General features: G+C 37.8%; 1 protein-coding gene across 2 annotated transcripts in view; it reads right to left on the bottom strand.

Annotated features, from left to right (window-relative positions):
* The window catches only part of ide (insulin-degrading enzyme), a 29,153-nt gene that overhangs the window by 11,140 nt on the left and 2,478 nt on the right, over positions 1 to 15,535 (bottom strand). Inside the window, exons 3-18 of one of the 2 annotated variants that reach the window (XM_040139307.1) lie at positions 14,998 to 15,205; positions 13,385 to 13,554; positions 12,275 to 12,397; positions 10,936 to 11,048; positions 10,493 to 10,655; positions 10,019 to 10,111; positions 9,781 to 9,872; positions 9,391 to 9,471; positions 8,640 to 8,743; positions 6,783 to 6,885; positions 6,523 to 6,645; positions 5,971 to 6,053; positions 3,767 to 3,911; positions 1,672 to 1,782; positions 1,281 to 1,401; positions 230 to 321 (exon numbers count right to left, since the gene is read on the bottom strand). In XM_040139307.1, the coding sequence (XP_039995241.1) occupies positions 230 to 321; positions 1,281 to 1,401; positions 1,672 to 1,782; positions 3,767 to 3,911; positions 5,971 to 6,053; positions 6,523 to 6,645; positions 6,783 to 6,885; positions 8,640 to 8,743; positions 9,391 to 9,471; positions 9,781 to 9,872; positions 10,019 to 10,111; positions 10,493 to 10,655; positions 10,936 to 11,048; positions 12,275 to 12,397; positions 13,385 to 13,554; positions 14,998 to 15,205 (1,925 nt within the window). Of the gene's footprint in view, positions 1 to 229; positions 322 to 1,280; positions 1,402 to 1,671; positions 1,783 to 3,766; positions 3,912 to 4,743; positions 4,889 to 5,970; positions 6,054 to 6,522; positions 6,646 to 6,782; positions 6,886 to 8,639; positions 8,744 to 9,390; positions 9,472 to 9,780; positions 9,873 to 10,018; positions 10,112 to 10,492; positions 10,656 to 10,935; positions 11,049 to 12,274; positions 12,398 to 13,384; positions 13,555 to 14,997; positions 15,206 to 15,535 lie in introns of both variants that reach the window. The other variant, XM_040139306.1, reaches the window with a different exon arrangement.

Here is a 15,535-nt window from a genome sequence, read left to right as displayed (position 1 = left end):
GTAATTTAGATGAAGATCTGACCATATTTTAAGACAAATTTATACATGAATGCAAGTTCACTCCGAAGGGTTCACTTCCTTTCTTGACACTGTATGTTACAAACCTTAGAGCCTTAATATGAAGGGAAAGCTGCACTATTGCAAATTCAGAAATCCATGAAGGCAATGAGATAACAAAATTAAAAATTCTCTTGGCTTACAGTAAAAGACACAGTGACTCCAAACAAACCTCCTTGGTGATGTTGCCATGGAGAAGGGTTTCAATATGTAACCGTGACAATAGCTGAGGTATGAAGGCCTTGAGGCGTGGGAGAGTTACATCTGGAATACAGATCACAAAAAACAGTAATCAATCAAAGAGCAATTTCCCAAGTTGATATTGAGACTGAAGTTTATAAAAAACAAAACCAAAAAACACAGACACTTAAAACATTCAGTTACACATGCACAAAAATCAAGTCTGTCTCAATGTGGGCTGACCAATCTGAATTCAAGCAACGTCTGACCCAGATTCAAGGATGAGCTACAACAGGGATACACACACACACAGACAGAGGCACACAGACACACAAATGATTTATATAAATTATTGTTTGTCTACAGCAGCAAAACGCGCGCGCGCACACACACACGCACGCACGCGCTCGCGCGCACGCACGCACGCACACACAAGAGACTGAAAAATGTCTCATAGACCCCAGACGGGACAGCGAGAGGGTAAGGATACTGATAAGGGAGCAAGCTGTGGTAATTAGAGGCCCTGGTGACTGGCTACAGGCCTCAACCCTGCAGGTTAATTGAGTCTCATGTGAATCCAGGATAGTCTTTGTAAGCTCCGTGGTAAAAATATAACAGTCTGCCCTTCAGGTTCCAGACTAGTGCTGCAGAGAGGAAAGACTGCAGCTAGGGAGGCATCTGCTGGAGAACAGCCTCAGCATATAAATGAGGATTTAAGGAGGAAGACTGAAGAGAAGACAAGAGCTAAGATGAGAGGAGCGAAAGAGTGGCCCGACTCTGAGCCAAACACCTCAAACTTTATCCCGGGAACTAAAGCCTATTTCTTACTACCTTTCAACTAATAAACTCATTATACTAACTAACTATATAGGCCAAGCTTCATTTTTTCAGTTCTAGCCTTAAGAAGGGATTGACTACGCATTATTCTGGATTTTAGTGATCTCAGTTTGGCCCACAGTAGAAAAGGGGCTAATAAGCACAAGGGCTGGGACTTTGAGACAGAAGTAAAGAGAGAAAGAGAGAGATTAAGAGTAGTATCTCACCATCCAGAGCCTCTCTGAGCTCATCTTTGGTCCAAGCAACCTCAGTCATCAGTAGACGGAGGTAGTACATGGCGTGCTGGTGAGGCTGCTCTGCTCTGAAGTTATTCAAAGACCTCATGTACTGCAGAGAGAGAGCGAGAGACAGAGAGAGAGAAGGCCAAACCAGTTCAACACCAACACTTTATGAACTGGAAGAGTGAGTCAGAACTAGTGTAGAGTGTCAAAACTACTACTATTTCTACTTTACTGCTCTTGTGTCGAAGGCTAAATAAAGATTCTGAATAGCCATAGGTTAAAGTTAGTTGTTCAATGAAGTAATGAAAGGAATTTTTCGATCGATCATGACTCATCACAACTTTGTACTGACGATGGCGTTGCAGTCACAGCTTACCGCTTCCTTGATGATGTCAAAGCGCCTCTCATCTATCTCAAAGGTGGCCATTTTCTCAATGATCTTCTTCAGCAGGATGTGCTGTTTGTCATTGTATCCTTTAACAGACAGCTGCAGCAGACAGTGACAGAGGACAGGTGGTACATTATCAACAAACAGCAAGGTCAGGTGAGCCTAGCATGATCAGTGCTCTTCCTAAAATGTCTGACAGACCATACTGTAGTTTTATTTACTGATTTGAAGGTTTATACCTATTAATTTATAAATGTGTGGCTAAGTGCTCTAATTGCTGGCTGACGAAATGATTGTCAAAAAAAATCCCATCACTCCCCAGTTTATGATGAGTCACCAAACAAACTAAAAATGTGAAGGAATATATGTAAAAAAAAAAATTAAAAAAAAAGATTCCTACTGACCACTAGGGCACTAGTACAGTGAATGAATGCTGACAGTCCAGTTCAATGCAGTGTGTAAATGTCATAAACTTGTCTTTTATACACTTACATTATGATGTGTTTGGGCATAAACATGACTAAAAAAATGGCCCCAAATCATCATCAAATATCAATCTGTATGAGAAGACTGATCTATATTAGGAAGCATCACTTCATCATCTCCAGCAGTGCAAACATATTTCCCTGTAGTCTCAAGACAGGAAAAGCCCTAAGTGGTTGATGATGAGGTTTTCCTATGCAAAAGAGTATTTTAAAAAAAGAAAAAAAAGTCAAGGTTATTTAAAGCCTTCACTTTGCAAAGTCATCCACACCTTTATAGCCCTTCATGATTCAGCAAAACCTCAAGCTACATGGCTACCCTCTCAGACTCATCCAATGCCTCGCCCCTCCCTATCGCTAAGTCCCTGCGGTGACACCTGTTAAAAGTAATCTCTCCTAACATCATTAACCTTGACAAAAGGCCAGCCAGCCACACCAATACTGCTGACTCAAATCAATTACACACAGCCCATCACACAGCTACAAAGACAAGTGTGTTGAATAGCAGTCTGTAAGGACACACCACAATCATGAATTTACTGGTGAGAGGTAGCTAATGAATGCAGGTTACTGGGTCATATGACAAAGGGTGCAGAGTGTTAGTGTGAAAGTTAGAAAGCTTGAAAGAATAGAACAAAACACCACCACTGCAAATCATTTTCATTCATGGGTAGGTGGCTACTTTGCTATGCAACATTAAATCCCTGACACAGATGCACACACAGCTGAACATCATACACTGGGGGAAACAAAGAGGTGCCTGATTGAGCAAGTCACTCCTAACTATGTCCATCAGACCTCCTGGATACAGATTCACTTCCATCGTCCTTTCGGCACTGGTGTCAGCAGAAATGTACATATATAAATATGCTATACTATAATATACACTAACACAATAGAAGCGAGAGAATGGCAGCCAAAAATACAAAAACAAAAAAAACAAAAACAATCATAATCACACAAAGTAGGTAAAATTGTGCCATATAGCATTTCTCCTTCTCCGTTCTGCTACATTTTCACTGTCTAAATATACTGGCCTGAATGAATTTTGGAAGTGAATCTGTAATATCGGCCAGTTACACGTCCTTGACTGAACCAGTCAGGGTTCAGTGTACACCTAAAGTCTGCACGAAGTTAAAAATTTGTCAGTTTTATTGCCCTGGGGCCTAAAATGAAAAGCTATTATATCAATTAATCTAAATTACTTTAAAATTAATTAAAGAAACTGAATTCTAAAACACTAATCTTAGAAATGAAAAAGTCTTGTGACAAAGACTTAATGTGAGTTGTCAAGGCAATAAAATAAAATAAAAAATAAATAAAAAAAGATAATTCCTTTAGGTAAATGCCAATAGTAGTCTATAACATTTCCAGGGGACTGCATTAAGATATCCTAAAGTTAAGTAGCATATTAAGTTGGTGTTTGCAGGAAGCAAGCAGAGATTCCAGTAAATCCCTCAGGTTAGACAAATGACACAGCACTTCACATTAATCAAATTGAGTGTAGAAAACCAAGCCATTTCCACACACTGTCAAAGCCTCAGAGCGGATCCCTTCAATGGTGCTCCCACTTCCCTCCATAATTCAAACAGCTTACTTACGAGGATGGCATTCATCCCTGAGGCTACGCCATACACCAGCCCAGCCAGGCGGGCTGCATATGTATACTCTTTTAAATCATCCTTCAGTAACCTGAGTAACAAGTAGGTCATGTTGCAGTGCAGGGGATCTGCGTATAGGTAGCGACTAATGGAAGGGGAAAAAAGAACAAAAAAATAATAATAATAATAAAATAAATAAATGTTGGGAATAAAGAGTTGTCCAAAAAAAATAATACAAAAAAAAACACCACACAAGACAATGCATTTATGAGAAGAATGATAATAAGAGTATGTATATGCAGCCTTGTGACCAGCTTTCTGTCCAGCAAGACTGGGAAAAACTATTCTACTGTTTTCAGATCAACCTTTAACAAACTCAATGTCTCTGGTTGAACGCCGCATCACCTTATGTGTTAACTACAAGTGTGCAGTTAACCTTGATACATCTAAGAGAGAAATGACAGCGGTTTGGTATGCCTTAAAAACGTGAGAAAATAAACACCTCCTCTGTAGTAAGATTTCGTGGAAGATGGATGAGCAAAGAGGTAATAAGGTTCAATGAAAAATGAAGAGCAAGATGCAGACAGAACAGAGGCTAGACTGAGACCAGCCAGGTCTACGTCAGAAGGTTTTTGAAAATAATTAAAGCTTTTTTTTTTTCTTTAAAAAAAAAAAAAAAAAAAAAAAAAAAAGCTGCATAGATGGGAGTTACCATTTGAGATAAGTCTCAAATTGTCAATTACTTGGATAATACAGACAATGACTGTAGTTTTCTGACACTGGATGAAGTTTTCTTCATTAATTGTATTATCATGCATGATAAAACTTTCCAATCTGGCCATAGAAATGTCTTAAAATCACCCGTCAACCCAGGCCTGGCTGAGCCACAGTAACCCAGTCTGAGGATGATAAAGGGCAAGGGACATAAGGTCTGGGATGCAGCGTGTGGGCAATGGGGAGGAATTTTGAATACTTACATACATCCCATAGACGGTATTTTGGAGGTCATAGTTCAAGCCAGCTAGCTCGGCTGCATATGCATACTCGTTGAGGGAGTCCTTGAGGAGCTCCAGATATAAATATGCCATGTTACAATGCAATGGGTCCACATACGCAAACGGGCTGTAGAGGAAATGGCAGTGGTCAAACAAAGCATAGAAACGAAGCGTATTGATCTCTACATTTTCTCACGGTAGGAGCTGAAGATACTACATGATTCTACACATTAACACATAATTAACTGCAATTATTGGGGGTATAATGTTACAGGTATTCACCACGTACAGGACATTCGGTTTAGGATCCAACTTGTTACAGGTTGGTATGAACCCAATAATTAAAGTCTAATAGACCAATGTTGTCTAATTAACAGTCCCACCCAGAGGGGTTTGGCAGTATTTCAATTGTCGACTACTGGCAAATCCAAGATAATCCAGCCCAGTATCTTCTGTGTGACATATGCTAACACTGGAAAAAACTTTCATGTTAGATTTTGTGTTTGGAAGCATTATGGCCTCCTAATGAATTATAGCAAAAATGGACAAGGAACCAGGTGCAAGTTTTCTTTTTCCAGTTTTGAATTACTGAAGGCTATAATATTCCTCTTCTAGAGCTGAGAATTTCAGGGAAAAAAAAAAAAATAATAATAATAATAATAATAATTCTTGAATTTCTGTAATGGTATTGGCCGCAACCTGCTTTAGGGTGTAAGTGTTGCAGTTTGGATATTTGCTTCACTTCTACTTTCCTGTTCCTGTCTTAATCTAAGAGGTGAGAGCCTCAATCTTTTCTGATCTGGTATTATTTTATATGCAACTGGAGTTGTAAAGTTAAGATACTGTTAAAGCAAAATTAATATTCCTTCAGATCCTTTAAAACATTCAAATCTCTTTTATTGTAGAGCAGCTAAAAAGGAGTTGTTGACCCCCATCACTTACAATTGATAAAAACTCATCTACATGTTGATATTTTTCTGGACACTGCACTTTTGTGGGCTGATTACTTTAAATGTTGTTTAATATGGATGGCTTAGTACTGTATTTATATTAGAACTTTTAGTTATTGTGTGTTATTGAGAAATAATAAGAGCTAATCAGAGCTCCATATGTAAAAGGTTGAAAGATGAAGTACTAGTTGATTTACTGGGAAGAACCTGGTGCCTAAAATTACAGGTGAAGTACAAAGGTTCATAGTTATTTACACACCTGAAGAACTCGAAGTTCAGGCATGCCTTGGGCAGGAAGAATTTGTCATCCTGCTTGAACCACACCTTGCTCATGGCAGTGTCCTAGAAGAAAACACAGCCAGTTCTCATTTTCATATTCATTAAAAGCTCATTCTGTACAAAGGTAATCATTTGCATTAGTCCCTGGAAATGCCAGCAAAAGCACACTTCAGCACACTTCTACGCACCACAAGCAGACAGTGTGCATTTGCTTAGTCACATGAATTTAACAGTTACTTTGATAAACAGATTACAAATGGTATTTTAGCAATAAAAGAAAAAAGGCACAATGGCTCTTATTCAGTTTGTCCTTCGCAGAATGGAATATGTAGTTATTAAATGCTTAGTTCCTCTCATCTTGACATGATGGCAACAACAATACTACATGTTTTATGTCTCAATCAAAAGACAACAATACTCTATTATCATATGAAAGTGCAACAGATTTTTAACAATAGGCAGTTAAGCAGGGACTATGCCTTTAGGTAAAGAAGAGTGACAATACCTTGAGCAGCATATCAAAAACACTTGCCTTGATTAAAGTTGGGACTGAAGGAGAGTCTTTCTCAAGAGGGTAGATCTCAAAATTGGTGGGGATGAACTCGTTTTTCATGGGTAATTTGAACTTGCCATTAAGGTCTGCATTTGCCCATTTCTGAAAGACAGACATATGATCAGCAAGCAGTGACTCATAGAACTTAAACAGTAGTCATACACTCATAGCAAAGCAGAAAAACAGGCCCCCAGTATTGGGTCTGATTTGTTTAGAGTACTAGGAATGCAGTGATTCACCTCAATGGTCTCTTCAGAGATGGCCTCCTGTTTGTACTGAGTGCCATACCATCCTTCTTTCTTGTTTGTTTGCCCTTCAAATGACTTTGACACCACTGCAACTCTGCAAAAAAAGAGAACCAGGTCACATTATATTGATGCAAATATCTCTCTGTCAGAGCTGATTAGATACTGTCTGTCAATAACCATTACACAATATGAGATACGAGGGCTTTCCTGTTAGTATTCCATTTGATCATTTCTGAGGTAGTAGAGAGCCACTGACACGTTTTTTTTTACCTCTAACGGATGGGCCATGTTTAGAATACCTATGTGCCATCAAGGCTTGAGCCCTCCGTGTGCTGCATTTAGAGTGTGTGTTTTACTGCTACCTAAAAAAATGTATTCTATCACAAAATACCAATAGAAGATCACTAACTGTTAAAACAAACTACAAGGACTCAATACAAAAACAAAAAGCATGTATCATCAACAAATGCGATTGGAATTTCTAGCACTCTAAGGATGCAACCTAACTTGCTATAACTTTACTTATAGCTGCTTGAATGAAACTGAAACATGGTGGAACACTATTATGAATTCAAAATAGCGCTGGCGCAGCCCCGAGGTTAAATAGCCACTTCAGTAAAGGAAGAGACAAGCATGCAAACTGTCATGGTCAGCTGATGAGTGCTCCTCCCTGGTAGGCATTAGGGAATAGACTAGTCACATATCTGCACTTTGCTTGACACAACAGTAGTATCCCATAAAATAATTTAGTGTTAAAGCTACACTTGGCAAGATTTTTACACAAGACTCAATTAGCCAATTTTATGGCTATTGCCACAAAATTGGCTCACTCTCTCTTCCATTTTCTGACATCTTGTCACAGTGGAGGTTATAAATTGAAAATAAAGTCAAACAGATATGTCTTTTAAAGGGTCATTCTCCAAAAATGGCTGAAATGTTCAGCATCTCCACAAAGAGAAAAATGTAGGTCCAAAAATGTGATTTACGGTTGCAAATACTGATTTTTTTTTTTTAACTTAATTTTTATAAACCATTTATTTGCCAATTATATGAAAAAACTGATAACTGCATCACATTTTCTTATAGCCCAAGTTGATATACATTAAATTGTTTATTTTGTTCAATCAGTAGTTTAAAACCTAAAGGGACATCAAGTTCAAAATGGGAGAGGACTTTAAAAAAAATTAAAGTATTCATCCTGGCCAAACTGTCAAAATTGTTTGACGATACCAGCATTTCCAATTCGGAGAGCAAGACTTGATAATGTATTCCTGAGCACACATATCCATCTCCTGATATAACAAGCTAGCTATTTTTTGAGGCTGCAGAGATAATTCAATCTGTAAAGCTGTCTGGCATTTCTTTTCAAGGCAGAAAATTGAAAAGCCATTTCATCCAAATATCAAAGCAGACCAACAGCAGACTTACAAGATACAGCAGACTTCCTGAGGTATTTCTCATGTAAGGCACAAATGCACACATTATTACATATGTGTACAGGCTTGCAATGCATTTATTAATTGATAAATAATTCTAACAGTGACATTAAAAATAAAGTTATTTTCTGTGAATTATATACATAACATTATAATAATTCACACTGATCACTTATTGAACACTTCGGTTACTGTCTGAAGCTGCACTTATTGGTGTGTTACAGTGACGTTATTCTAATGTTACTATGGGGAACGCACAACTATTACTGTTAATGTACCCTACTAAGATTGACCACGTGTGCAAAAAACTGTAGTTTCTTTACATATTATAACCCCGTTGTGCTTAGGAATAGGAATAAGAGAGCCTCAGTTTTTTCTGTACATGACCAAGGACTGATGCTCACACACTGACCTGACATGTTCTGGTCTCAGCTTATCCAGCACCATCTCAATCAGATCTGGTCTGAAGTCCTCCAAGAGGTACTCTGCTGCAAGAACCTCTTCAAGAGGGTAGTACTGAAACACAGTAGAAAGATGATAGCACTGTACTGCTAGAGGTGTGGGGATTAAGGGTCTCTTAAATTTTTTTAGGCTGAAGTTTTCTATGTCTTAAACTGCCACTGACATGAAAGATTTTGGTTATTAAAACTCTCATCTTTAGGCTGCATAGATCTCAAATTCACAAGTTAATAACTGAAAAGAAGCCTGCAAACTTATGAGAATGAAGATTAGAAGAAATGCTAATTACGCTTCAATGTGTTTGTCTATTTGTGTATGTGTGTGTATGTATGTGTGTGTATGTGTGTGTGTATGTATGTATGTACTTCCTGCCACTTGTTGCAGTTGAAGGTGAGGAAAAACCAAAAAAAACAAAAACATTATTTGATCTGCAAAACCCAGTAAAAGAAAATTTCTGTAATTTTTGCAGCAGTGACCTTTAGGTACTTAAGTCAATGAGTCTTGCTGCGACAATCATAGAGGAACTGTGAAAAAAAAGAAAAATGAAAAACTAAAAGCCTAGCCTAATTCTGAGCAAGCCACTGCAAAATCTCAATTCTTTCAACAGCAGCAACAGACAGCCTAATGACGACAGCAGGTACAGACGCGATGAGCTGCATTTTGTCTCCATGGAAACAACCTTTGCAGATTGAGAGGGGACTTACATGTAGTAAACCAGCCACTTTGGAAGTGTAGCCACGGGGTCGCTCCTTGTCCTTGAACCTGAAGGCTACTTTGTTTAAATCCTACAAGGGGGGGGGGAGAGAGGCTGAAGTCACAACACATACACCAGTGACATACAATTGAAATTTGGAACCAGATTCTAGATAGGGGAACTGCACAGAAGCATACATTATTTTACACTGTAGTATAAAAAATTAATACTACCCAGCTTCATCTGACATAGCTTTCATTTAAGAGGAAAAGAGCTGACAGGTTTGAATCCATCAGCCTCTGTTGCTCTATTAGTTTCTCTACTATTATGAAATAAGTAGGTAAAGTTTGTCTTGCCCCTCTGTCTGAAACGTTGTCACTGAATAGACAACATTAATTACCTTGCACTCCTCAAACACCCACTCCTGAGGCCCCTCAGTACGCAGTTTCTGAATATATTGGAACATGTGGAAGATGATGTCCTCAACGTGCACTGCATTGATATACAAATCATGCATCAATGAACATCCTTTACCCGCTCATACACAATGATCATACTCACAAATAATCATAACCACATGCAAAAAAAATTTGCAAAAAAGGTGAATGACCAACATGTAAAGTGGTTGTACTACTTACAAAGGCCCTCCTCAGTCAAGTCCACATTGATGATAAAGAACATGAAACCTCTGGCACCTTCTTTTTGCCCTCCAACAAGTGTGTTCACCCAGCCTAAAAAATAATTTTGATAATGATTAGTATGATTTTTTATTTTCATTTAGTCATGAGTACATTTTTCTTCATTTTATGATGGAAGGGTGAACCTCGTCAAAAGTTTGATATTACACTTTGAATACTGAAAATTATTCTGTATTCTGAACCAGATAATTCTGCTTTGGTGGGTAATGGCTTTACCTTTGGGTTGAATGTTTTGCATTGATTTTAAAACTTGGAGGTATACTTAGCCAGAAAACTGTGCATATTCTCATTTCTTGTGTTATTCGTCTTTTTTTTTTTTTTTTCAAACGAAGAATTGATCATTAAAACCTTTCACAGTCCCTAAATGCTCAAAACATGTTTGTCATTATCTTACAACTGTACTTGATGTGCTACCTTTAGATTTTAGCTCAGACAACAAACTTCCAGGTCCTTCATGGCCAATCAGATGTCCCAGATAATGTCCTGGGTTAGACTTGTAGTACTTCTGTAGGTCTGGGATAGGGAAAGTCACGTACAGGTTCCTGATGTCTTTGATAGGCACCACCTTGTAGAATTGCTGTGACAGGACAAAGAACAGTAAAATGAAATTTCTTAGGAAAAGTTATTAAATAAAAAGTTACATTAAATAAAATAACAAAACAAATTAATTAAAAAAAATTTAAATAAATGATACTGCAAGAATTTATGTGGCACTAGATAATGCAAAAAATTTCCACAGCATTGAAAATGTCTAATTAATAATATCTTATTAAATACTGGATATGGCCTTACATTAATGCTCTAGTATAAAAGGTGTAAAGTGTAACAAATCTGCGGGAGATAAGTAGACGGCTCACTCTGAGGTGTTCTTCCTGGAAGGGGTGTTCGGGGAACTCTGGGACAGGCACGTTCTTGTTCTCCACTTCTCCAAACAGTTTAACCACCATGGAGGTTAACTCATCTAATGATTCTGTAAGTAACAAAAGAAAAAAAAAATGTTTTTTATTGGTTTATCTCAGAGTTACTTTAGAGTTGAAATAGAATAAGTTGCTCAAATGAGTGGAAAGAAGACCTAGTTCAACTGTTTTGACTTAATAACAAAAGATGGATCCCTGACTTCGCTCATCTACTAAAACAAACATGTTCACCTTCATAAACAATTTACAGAATGCTCACAGCTGTTTCATTCCCATCATTTTTTTTAAACAATAAATAGGAATAAGAAAGCTCACTAGACATTCAGCAGCTGAGTAACTGAGAACCACTTGAAGTGATTAATCATTGTAAGATGCTCTTGTAATCACTTATGTCGAACTGCGTTTCTTAACATTCAGATGAGAAAGAGAAAAATGTAACATTTAAGCTGGGGATGACACATACCAGTGACACTTCCTTTAATAAGTAACTGAATTTGAAGAATGACAAAAATTCTACACTGTACACAGGGGGTTGAGAAAATAATTAATGATGTGACCTACGTTTGTAACATTGTAACATTAGTATATCATAACCAATCATTCCGAGATGTTGGTGTAATTAATCTAATGATCATAAACAACTGATAGCATCTTTGAGAAACATGTTAGCTATTAGCTTTTATTTTAGGCTTTGTAATATCAGCTTGAGCTTATTGGGAAATTTATTGTACTTTCCTAAAACACAAAGTCTGTTGCAGATGGCAAAACAGGAAGAACGTGCTGTACTTCTATCACAAAGGAAGCAGAGTTTTTCCAGAGTTTCTCACAATGGCAAAGGATTACAATGGGTAAAAGTAGTGAAAGGCCAGTGGGTAGAGAGATCTTTAAAAATAAATATATCTCCACCATGTTCAGCAAAGTAAAAGGGAGGGCAGACAGAGTATGAGAAAGAGGAGGTGTCTGGCATAATGTATGTGGATTAACCTTTAAGAAATGCTACAACCAGCATTAGGTAGAAGCTACTCTGTCTTGAAAATGTTCATTTGGTTTTGGCAATGATATCAAGGTAAACTATCACAATGGATTTGAGAATGATGTGTTGTACTGTTGTATAATAAAGAAAATTGCATATAAACTTAAAATACTATGGTTCAGGCCATGAACACTGAGTCATACGTGACTTGCAATGCTTGTTCATCTTTGTTGTTTTGAGTGCTGATAAGGCCAAGTGAGGATTTTGCAACCTTTAATGTCACATTTGTGAGAGATTAACTCTTACCTCTCCCTAACACACAGAGTCCCATGAGGTTAGAAGAGTAATATGTAGAGTGAAATTTCAGGAGCTCCTGACGGATGTCAATCCCATCTTTGGATGGTCTGGTCTCAAGGGTCAATTTGTTACCTGTAAGAGAAATAAATAAGGCCAATGGATATATTAATGTGTGAATTAGTTAATGAGATAGCATAATTTTAATGATCAATCTTTGCCAGTCTATTAAAAAAAAAAAATTCAAATGTTTTAGGTTCATCTTCCTTGTCCAACTGGAATTATCAATGTAGTTTGACTAACTAATGAGAATAAAAAATAGGAAACCTTGTGAGTTTCGATCTGAGAACATAACAGGCTGAGGAACTTTTTTATGATCAGACTTTGATTCCCTATTGAGGATAGCCTATGCATTTTACAAATGCCCTAACAGCAGCACCCCTGAGGGAAGACAAGTGCCAGTGGTTGAGGCTCTTTGAGACAAAGAAAAGAAAGCATCACTATGGAGGAGATTATGTTGGACTGCCATCAGGTGGCTATTTTGAGCTTGGAGCTACTCCAAGTGTACGTCACTCTAATCTTGCAATTCAGTTAAAAACAGAGTAACATCCCCTCATGCTATGAGAGGCTTTCCTGCAACAGCTAAATATCAACTGAGTGAATCTGAACCACTATTGTTAGGAGGCGTGTTAAAAAGTGGCATAGATCAAAAATATTTTCGCCCCTATTGCTTTAGAAAATCATGTCCTTGTGCTTTGCAAATTCAAATAAGGAGGTGTTAATAGTGCCTAATATGTTCAATATTCATAATGAGTTAATTAATAAACTGAATAACCAAAGTCATTAATAAATCTCTGCACAAAAATACATCTCTTCAAACAATACATAGGCGGCATTAAAACTCCATATATTCAAATATTGCACAGCTACAGTATTTTACTAGTGTTTAACACGTATTGTTCTCCAGTTGTGTTCACTGTATGACTACAAATAGACAGACTGACATGATGACCTACCATAACATTATATTGGCACATGATGTAATGAGCAGAAAGCAAAAACGGATTATATGATCATGTACTGTTTAAGTGAGCACTGGTGGTAACTCTGGAGAGTTTCTACCTGTTCCAAATTTACTGAAGGGGTGGTTAGGGTTGCCAGTGGCCTTCTCCAACTGAAACAGCCTCCAGGCATCATTCATAAGGTTCTTCTCGTGCTCCGAGTCCACAGCATTCACCTCCCGATCCTTACAGCTCTCATCAAACAGTGGGCATAGGAAGAACTGGGCAAACCTACAGAAATTGCAAAATGACAACTAATTTAACATTAAAAAGTACAGTTCCATATGTACATAATATATTACACTTAAGCCTTTGTAATTTTCAGCGTTTTAAAATTTGCACACGGAGAAGTAGCCTGATGTTGTTCAGGGTTAAATGAAGGTTGTCGGTGTGTACAGTTAGACCATTTCAAGACACAGAAAGGGACATGATTCAGCGAGGAAAATCCATTTGCATGAGTATAGCATGTGAGCAACTGCCATGCAAATCAGAAAATGATAGGAACACAAACAATTTGAATGTTTTGAAAGCTATGCCCCAGGTCAGTTTTTGCTGTAGATTTTAAGATCTATGCAACAGATGGCATTTTATACTAAGCCATGTCTAAAATTCTTGTTGAATCTGACCAAAACTTTACCTCCATGACAGCTGGCTTTTTAAATCAAAAAACAGTTCTTGCAAAAACAACAACACCGTGCCCCTTGTTCTGATATGTGATTATACTATGGAAGTGGGTGCTGTTGTCATTCTTAGTCAAATGTACCCTCTTCAGCCTACCATTAAATGGTGAGTCTAGAAAAGAAATGTTGCTCTTTGATTATAAATTACCAAATGCATTAATTGACCAAAAAGTGCGACATAAATACTGTAATTCTGATTATTATTTTAATGGTATGGTTAAAATAATCGGGCCATCCAGTGACACATATGATCCTTTCAGACACAACGCTCTTCTATTTTCAAAGAGGCAACATCATCAATATTTCAGCACACTCTGCACTGTCCTTTCCCACCACTAAAGTCCAGATGGCTTTCACAATTCACTGGCACAGGGGAACAATTAGCCTGCTCCATATAAACAAGTGTTTGCTAGACCATCATTCATTTATAGGTAGGTAATCCTATCCCTAAAGGTTAAATTCTGACACTGCCTGACTGTCGTCTCCAAACCACCACAGCTGACACGTGAGCAGAGCCCCCTGCAAGGCTGAGACAACAGTCTCACCTTGTGCCTGAGGTTTCTGGCTTGAGGGGGGTAGGAACTATGCTGATGGTTACAGAATAGAGTATGATGAAACTGGGTCTAGTAACCAAAGACGGACAGACAATGACCTGGCAGCTCTCTTGGATTAACACCTGGACTCCCATGGGAAGAACTGTATACTGATAACTAAATAACCACTTAGGCAAAATGCCATCTACTTTAATTGGACAAGGGTGTCCTGTATGTAAATGTGGTGGATAAAATATCATTTATGATAAGAAAAACCAAGTTATACGGGGACGTCAAAGTCCACACAAATAAATACAGCTGAATAAAACATAATAATAATAATAATAATAATAATAATAATAATAATAAAAAGGACAAAGCTAAGTTATACATGTGATGTACATATGAAACTCTGAGACCTAATTACTTTCATCACAGGGCAAAAATGAATAGGAAATTACCTATCTAGTGCTCCTTGCAAGTGCTCATGGGACACGTCGAAGTAATAGTTGGTATGCTCTCCACTGGTAAAGGCATTGGAGCTGCCTGCATGCTCGCTGAGGAACTGGCTGTACTCATTCTCCTTGGGATATTTCTTTGTTCCCAGGAACAGCATGTGCTCACAAAAGTGTGCCAGGCCCGAGATATTTGCTGGGTCCGATAATGAACCTGTGAATTTAAGAAAAACGGCCACAGAAATTCAGCCAATCAAGCTGTATCTCTTTGTTCATTTGAGATCAGATGAAAAACTTTTGTTTGCCAAGTTGGTTGGGCAGAGTGGAGAAGAAAGAGAAATGCGAAAAAAATCCCACATTAGTAATGGCACAACAGTGACTATATTTACGAACGCAGAGAATTACACTGTTAAATTGTTACTGCAACAATCTTTTTATTTAACACATTGAAACCGTATCTTAATCATATGACTTAAGAGTATGCAAGGTAAGTTCTTCCTCTAAAAGGCATGGTCAAAGTACCTGGCATACTAATACTAAACAT

Source organism: Xiphias gladius, chromosome 11 (assembly GCF_016859285.1).
Source record: "Xiphias gladius isolate SHS-SW01 ecotype Sanya breed wild chromosome 11, ASM1685928v1, whole genome shotgun sequence".
Lineage (NCBI taxonomy): Eukaryota > Metazoa > Chordata > Actinopteri > Istiophoriformes > Xiphiidae > Xiphias > Xiphias gladius.
This window is presented reverse-complemented; position numbering and strand designations above follow the sequence as displayed.